The sequence below is a fragment of the Blennius ocellaris genome (genome assembly GCF_963422515.1).
Source record: "Blennius ocellaris genome assembly, chromosome: 9".
Classification (NCBI taxonomy): domain Eukaryota; kingdom Metazoa; phylum Chordata; class Actinopteri; order Blenniiformes; family Blenniidae; genus Blennius; species Blennius ocellaris.
In genome coordinates, this window is record NC_137658.1 from 452,159 (window position 1) to 460,435 (window position 8,277).

The 8,277-nt window shown below is 35.4% G+C and overlaps 1 protein-coding gene across 1 annotated transcript in view; it reads left to right on the forward strand.

Annotated features, from left to right (window-relative positions):
• Window positions 1-2,421: 2,421 nt before the first annotated feature.
• neil3 (nei-like DNA glycosylase 3) overlaps window positions 2,422-8,277 on the forward strand; it is a gene marked incomplete at both ends in the record, with an annotated part of 15,046 nt that continues 9,190 nt past the window's right edge. The window contains 2 exons of the mRNA XM_080502379.1: window positions 2,422-2,690; window positions 5,750-5,884. Of these exons, the coding sequence (XP_080358505.1) occupies window positions 2,422-2,690; window positions 5,750-5,884 (404 nt within the window). The remainder of the gene's footprint in view (window positions 2,691-5,749; window positions 5,885-8,277) is intronic.

An 8,277-nucleotide genomic window follows, 5' to 3' on the forward strand; every position in this document is an offset into this window, starting at 1 on the left:
TCTGCAGACAATTCGCTTCATTCATTGCCACTCTTTTTATTTTTTTTACGGTTTAATGAAATTTGTGGCTCGGAGATGCTGTGCAAGCATCCTGCAATCTCTTTTCCAAATGCGAGCTGGGATCATTTATCCAAGGCACCGTTAACTTTTCTGTCCCAGACTCATCAGGCTGTTACATTTCCTCCATGTTTGAAGTTTTTACTTTACAAACGACACGCTCTGAGGGTTCGCAGGGAAAATCTCTTTGAAGACGATCGGTGTGGCAACGTCCCATTCTGGATGCCACTGCGAGACGAGACGAGGGAGAAAACGAGCACAGAGGACATGTTTCTCAGGTCAACAGTGTTGAACACAAAGGCAAAAAGCGAGAGAAAACAGAATGCAGCGGCGCCGGGGGAGAGTGAAGGGCGTCCGGTACAAAGAGGGTAAATATCACAGGAAGGATCGGTATTCACACTGTTTACACTGGGAAACGTGACAAACGTGACAAACGTGACGCTGCCAAACACATTTTATTACACAAGAGGCTGAAACAGGTGAGTTCAACGCCCGGAGCAGGTGAGAAGCTGGAAGGAGACAAACGAGAGTATCGACTGAGAATAAATCAACCTGAAGAATCATGCAGAGGCGAGGCGGGTGTTGACGTTTTGAAGGAAACAAACTAAACTGACCATACTTTATTAATTGTCTTGGAGAAATTCCTTTTTTTCAAACTCGCAATATTCTGATTGAAGCATCCAAAGCATGTTTTATTGTTGTTTGATATCAGTTCTATCTATTCTCTGTAGCGGAGGTGCAGTAATTACCTTTCAATTTTCTTTCAACTTTTTTTAAACCTTCAGCTTTAAACTTTTTTTTCAAACTGTTTTAAACGACCAGTATTTAAACTTTTTAAAACTTTTTCTTAAAATGTGTTTCAAACTACCACTTTTAAACTTAAAAAAAAAAAAAACTACCAGTCTTTAAACTTTTTAAAACTGTCTTTCAACTTTTTTTTTACTTCATTAAGGTTTTTTTTTTTTTTTTTAAAGCAAGGCCCAGATGAACATTTGGCTTGAGAACATGCAGTACATCTATTTTTATCCCGTCTTACTGAAGGGCTTCTGGATGGAAAAAAACCCCAAAACAAGTTGTTGCAAGTAAGCCAAGCAAAAAAAAACCCTTTTGACATTAATGCAAATCACAATTCCTTTGAAAGATAGTTGTTTTTTTTTATTTCCTCAGCCAGATGGTACACCTTACAGGAACAAAGTGGAGAAGAAGGTAATGCTGTTAAAATGGGGTAATTTCATTGAGCTCAGCCTGATGGAGGAGTGGTGAGGTCAATGTGCCCCCACATTTCAGTGTAACCAGTCTCAATCAGGATTGATCATTTGTTGTCATTGAACTAATGGCCTGGTCTTAAATGTGATTTAATGACAAATTAAGATGTTACTTTTGCCATCTATAAAGTAACTGTGTGAAGCAGACTAAAAAACACTTTTTAAAATTTTCTATCTAAATCAGTAATAATCCATCAAATATATTGAAGTTCAAATAAATAAATATATGAATACTGTACTTGAGTTTGTCCGGAGGGTGACTGCAGGTCCCAACAGTGATACTCTGGCACCCTCCAGTGGAAAATACCAGAAATTGTTACATTAAATGTTTTCAATGTTTACAGATACATGTTTATAACGATTTAAAAAGTTTATGTAATTTCTAATCTATTTATATATATATAAATATATATGTATAATCATTCGTAAGATTTATAATGATGGATAATTATTTATATGTATATATATCTATATCTATATCTATATCTATATCTATATCTATATCTATATCTATATCTATATAATCATTTGTAAGGTTTATAATGATGGATAATTATTTATATGTATATGTATATTTATATATCTCTATATCTATATCTATATCTATATCTATATCTATATCTATATAATCATTTGTAAGGTTTATAATGATGGATATTATATATATATATAAATTTTTATATATATATATATAAATAATTATCCATCATTATAAACCTTCCAAATTATTATATATATAAAATAATTTGCAAGGTTAATAATGATGGATAATTATGATAATTGTGTAATTTACATTTTAAATGCAAGAATATTAACAATATTACATTTTCTCTTTATATGTTTTTTCGTCTTTTAGCACTTTGATTTCGTCACGAGCCCTTTGATCCAGACGACTGGATTCCACCTCTGGTTATTGATGAGGAGGGGGAAAAAAAACAACAACTACGTGTCTCTTTAAATACTCACTTCCGGGTTTCAGTCCTTCCGGCGCATGCGCAGAATTCAATCTAATGGCGGGTAAACGAAGACGAGCTTTTCGGCAACCTGCGGTTTTCCTCGTTTAAAAGTAATTTGTGTGTTTTAATGACCGAACAGCGACATGGTTGAAGGTCCGGGCTGCACGTTGAACGGAGAAAAGCTCCGCTCCAGAGTGGAAAAGGGCCAGAAGGTGAAAGAAATCCGGGGCGGCTTGAAAAATGTAAGTGTTCGTGTTATTCAACGTTTTTTTTTAGTCCACTCTTTTAATGCTGAATTATCTCCACTTTCACAGAAAAACGATGCTTTCCGCAGTTTTCTCGGGTGTCAGTACACCGGCGTCCAAACCCTGGGGAAGGAACTCTTCATGTACTTTGGCTCGAGAGCCTTCAGGTACTTTTGACTTCACCTGGATTAGACTGCCGTCAAGTGAGCCGGCACTCAATTTTAACTGCGTGTTTATTAACACCTTTACGGTAAAACACAGGTCCGCGTACGGCCGCAATGCTGGAAGGAAACGACAGAAAGATCTGATTCAAAATGCAATAAAACGGAATCCTTCCTAGGTTTACACCTAATTTCACTTCAGTGCAACACTAGGCATACTCCTTTGTTACTACAAGAAATATGAAAGAATATTACTGTATACATTTGGAGAAAAGTACTCGGATGTGGTGATCGAAAATGACGGTCTGGTCTATTTTCAAATTGCAATAAACTGGAATCCTTAATAGGTTTATGCCTGATTCAACTTCAGGGCAGTACTAGACATACTCCTTTACTACTACAAGCAGTATCAAAGAATATTACTGTAGGAATTTGGAGAAAAGTACTCTTAAACTTGGAGCAAAGTAACGAAAATAATGGTGTATCGCCTGTTTTCAAAATGTAATTAAATGGAATCCTTCATAGGTTTATGCCTAATTTCACCTCAAAGCAATACTAGACATACTCCTTGAGTGCCGAGTGCCGGCTCACTTGACGGCAGTTGGATTAGGCACTTGGACATTTTTTTCCCAAAATGGTTTAAAAGCATTGATTTGGGTCTGGCTGAATAAAACATTCTGAAATGGAAAAAAATGACACCTCATTTGTTGAAATCGGACAATCCAAACCAGAGTTATGGTATTTTCAAGGACGCAATTATGGCTAATTAGTGGTCAGTAAAACTAAAAAGGAAAATGCATTAGAGCAATAATAGAAAACTGTGATCTGAGTTTATTGTAGTCTTTGCACGGCTGTTAATCTGGAAATAATAAAGATAAATTGATCCAAAAAAACAGTCATTTCCATTTTAAGCCCTTCATTTTACTAAATTTTAATTCATTTTATTAATATTTTGTACCTATCTGCCCGAATATATATATATATATATATATATATATATATATATATGAATATTTTGGTTCCTACCTTTTCATTCTATGATAATAGTTTTCTAAATTATATTGCATTATAAGCAAGATTTATCAAACTGTTGAATGGAAATTCCATCAAAATGTTCAGCTGGCGGAGGTTTTGTACATTTGTACATCATGTTCACTTCCTGCCGGGATGAAAACTTCAGAGAATGAAGTTTATTCACCATATAACATAACTTCAGGTTGCACTTTGATGAGCAGATTCAGTATTTTGAACATGAAACTCACCTATATTTTGGAAAATGCAAAACTTTGGAAGTAAGGGGGCGTATTTTCATAAAGTAAAACAGCGGGAGATTCGATAGCGAGTGGCGAATCAAAAATGGCGGAAAGTGAGTAAGATAATACAGAGCTAGCCGCTGCAGCCGCGTTTTCGTAGACCGAATCGAGCGCAGCTTTTAAAAAATGATGACGTCATCGTGACGTTGGAAAATGACACGACGTTACGCGAAGATTTCCAAGAGCCTAGCTGGATTAAGTCTGAGATTATTCCTGAGATTATACTTCGAATATCACCGCGCCATGAAAACTCATGTAGTCCTTTTATTTTAAACACGTTTCCTAATTGTAGTCATCTTGACGCGAACATCTTGTTTTATTTACCAGCTTGTCTTTACAATTTTAATACTGAAAATAACGAGTCATGAAATCCTCCAATATGTTGAATTGAGCTGGAAGATGTTCCAGACATGCTTTGGTGGAGTGAGATTACACAGCGACAGCTGCTTGTCGTGGATTAACTATAAAGAGAGATTTAAAACCTCAATTAAACACCTGCTGTCTTTCTGAAACGTCCATTTAAGCAACAAAAAAAAAAAAAATATAAATCATGGGATGATTTATTTATGAAGACACACTTTGTTGATGACATGTTTAATTTACCATTTCACAATATAGTAAACCGTAAGTTACATACGCGTTTTAATTGGCAATGTAGTTTATTTTAGGTAATGTAATATTAACTTGTTTCATGTTTTTTGTACGTGAGGGAGACTTTGTGGTTTTGAACCTTCAAATTTTGTTTTGCAAAGATTCTCTAACAGTAAAAATCGTCTCCACATCTGGAACGACGGCCCAGAAGTGTAGAAAGTGTGTCCTCTCTCTCTCTCTCTTTCTCTCTCTCTCTCTCTCTCTCTCTGTCTCTCTGTCTCTCTGTCTCTCTGTCTCTCTGTCTCTCTCTCTCTCTCTCTGTCTCTGTCTCTGTCTCTGTCTCTGTCTCTCTCTCTCTCTCTCTCTCTCTCTCTCTCTCTCTCTCTCTCTCTCAAAAAGTGTTGCTCAAAGCAGCCAATCAGAAATCAAACCCTATATGATGTCATCAGGGGTTCAGCCAATCACAATCAAGGTAGGCTCCTCCCCCTTTGACTCCTCCCACAACCAGGCAGCTCTGCTCTGGCACATGGCGCCACGAGAGGAAGTACTTCCTCCCTCTTCCCATAGATGGGCGTGTGTGGGGGCGGAGCCAGTCCCGCTCACACAGACACAGCAGATTCTGAATGCAGCTCCGAGGATCCGATATTCTAATGGAGGGAAAATAAACTTTGAATAAAAGGTTTGTGGAGGAAGAAACTGGATAATATGACCGCTTTAATAAATCATTGATGATTTTAAGAAGAAGAGATGTGTTTGATATCATGATATGTTTAATCTCGTACAAATACTACAGAATAGAAATCCTCTATTAATCCCAAGGAGAAAGTCTTTAATCAGTTTTGACGTTCAGAGTCTTGCTCAAGGACACTTTGATGTGCGGCCGGGGGGGAGACGGAGAATTGAACACAACAAAGAATCTTAATCCGAAGTGATTTAATGGTTTTGTTTCTGAGCTTCTCAGAAGTGTGTTTTTGTTCAAAAGTGCCAAAAAGAATGAAAATGTCGACGTAAGAGGAGACACAAGACTGACGGATTCCTGTGTTGCTTGTGACGTTATTGTACAAGAGCACTTAAGAGAACGAAGTCCTGCGCCGGTGGAACGCAAGTAGAAATCGAGTTATCCCGTCTTTAAACGGATTTCTTTCTTTCTTTCCTTCCAAGAATCCACTTCGGCATGAGCGGATCCATGCGCATCAACCCGGCTGAGCGGCCGGACCGGCCCGGCTCCAGTCCGGCGCTGGAGATCCACCTGACCAGCGACGTCGTGTGCTTCTCCGACAGCACCGTGGAAATAAGGTAGTGTTTTTCTACCTTTTTCAGCCAAGACACACTTTTTTGTTTGGAAAAACTCTGGAGTCACACCTCCACCTGAAAATGTTAGAATTTTAACCTCTGTAGCCTCTATTAACAATATAAAGTCTTTCTCATCAAAGTTTTATCAACAGGAATCAAGTAAATCCAGAAAAAAAGGAATTTCCCAATTTCTTTTTTTTTACTTAATCTAAATGAGATGAAGAGAAAACAAAAAAATAACAATAAAAAAACCTCCCATTATAGAAGAATTTATTATTTTTTTTAAACTAATTTAGACTTTTTTTTAAACTTAATCTAAATGACATGAAGAGAAAACAATAAAAAAACATCCCATTATAGAATTATTTTATATATTTTTTTAAACTATTTTAGACTTTAGTTTTAAAAACTTACTCTAATGCAGTGTTTTTCAACCTTTTAGAGCCGAGACACACTTTTTTCTTTGTAAAACTCTGGAGTCACACCTCCACCTGAAAATGTTAAAATGTTAAACTCTGCAGCCTCTATTAACAATATAAAGTCTTTCTCATCACAGTTTTATCAACAGGAATCCAGTAAATCCAGAAAAATAGGAATTTCCCAATTTCTTTTTTTTAACTTAATCTCAATGAGATGAAGAGAAAACAAAAAAATAACAATAAAAAAACCTCCCATTATAGAAGAATTTTTTAAAAACTAATTTAGACTTTTTTTTTAACTTAATCTAAATGAGATGAAGAGAAAACAAAAAAATAACAATAAAAAAACCTCCCATTATAGAAGAATTTTTTAAAAACTAATTTAGACTTTTTTTTTTAACTTAATCTAAATGAGATGAAGAGAAAACAAAAAAATAACAATAAAAAAACCTCCCATTATAGAAGAATTTTTTAAAAACTAATTTAGACTTTTTTTTTAACTTAATCTAAATGACATGAAGAGAAAACAATAAAAAAACATCCCATTATAGAAGAATTTTATATATTTTTTTAAACTATTTTAGACTTTTTTTTAAAAAACTTACTCTAATGCAGTGTTTTTCAACCTTTTAGAGCCGAGACACACTTTTTTCTTTGTAAAACTCTGGAGTCTCACCTCCACCTGAAAATGTTAAAATGTTAAACTCTGCAGCCTCTATTAACAATATAAAGTCTTTCTCATCACAGTTTTATCAACAGGAATCCAGTAAATCCAGAAAAATAGGAATTTCCCAATTTCTTTTTTTTAACTTAATCTCAATGAGATGAAGAGAAAACAAAAAAATAACAATAAAAAAACCTCCCATTATAGAAGAATTTTTTAAAAACTAATTTAGACTTTTTTTTTAACTTAATCTAAATGAGATGAAGAGAAAACAAAAAAATAACAATAAAAAAACCTCCCATTATAGAAGAATTTTTTAAAAACTAATTTAGACTTTTTTTTTAACTTAATCTAAATGACATGAAGAGAAAACAATAAAAAAACATCCCATTATAGAAGAATTTTATATATTTTTTTAAACTATTTTAGACTTTTTTTTTAAAAACTTACTCTAATGCAGTGTTTTTCAACCTTTTAGAGCCGAGACACTTTTTTCTTTGTAAAACTCTGGAGTCTCACCTCCACCTGAAAATGTTAAAATGTTAAACTCTGTAACCTCTATTAACAATATAAAGTCTTTCTCATCACAGTTTTATCAACAGGAATCCAGTAAATCCAGAAAGCAAGGACTTTGTTTAATAGTGCCTCCCTCAGTGTGAAACCTGGACCTGATGGATGAAGAGCTGAGATCCTGGTTTTCAAAAACTTCTCCATCACTGTCACTGACACAGTACTTTGATACAAGATGGTAGCAGGAGGTGGAGATGAACCACACTGACGTCTGTCACTTTACATTTCACCGGCAAAGTTCTGTGCTGCCCTCTAGTGGTGAAGAGTATTTATACAATTATTTTTTTTTTGAAAAAAATTTGAAATTGGATAATTTCCCACGACACACCTGACGAGATCTCGCGGAAACGCCAGTGTGCCGCGAGATATAGGGTTGAAAAACGGTGAAATAACTCAACTCAACTTTATTTATAAAGCGCTTTAAGCAGCCGTAGCTGAGACAAAGTGCTGTACGTTGAAATAAAAATATAAGAGGCAAAATAAAAACATTAAAACAATAAAAAAGTTAAAGCAATAAAAACAATCAGATGGTAAAACGATAAAAAAAAGCACGAACCAGAGCAGAGTCTCACGCTGAGGTAAAAGCCAAAGAATAAAAATGGGTTTTAAGACGAGTTTTAAAAATGAGGTAGGGAGGATAGCATGGGGGGGGGGGGGGGGGGGCGAGTCTGTCCTACATTCGTCTCCACCTGAAGACAACGGTTGGAGGAGGAGGTGGCAGGAGGAGGAAGGGGGAGGAGGAG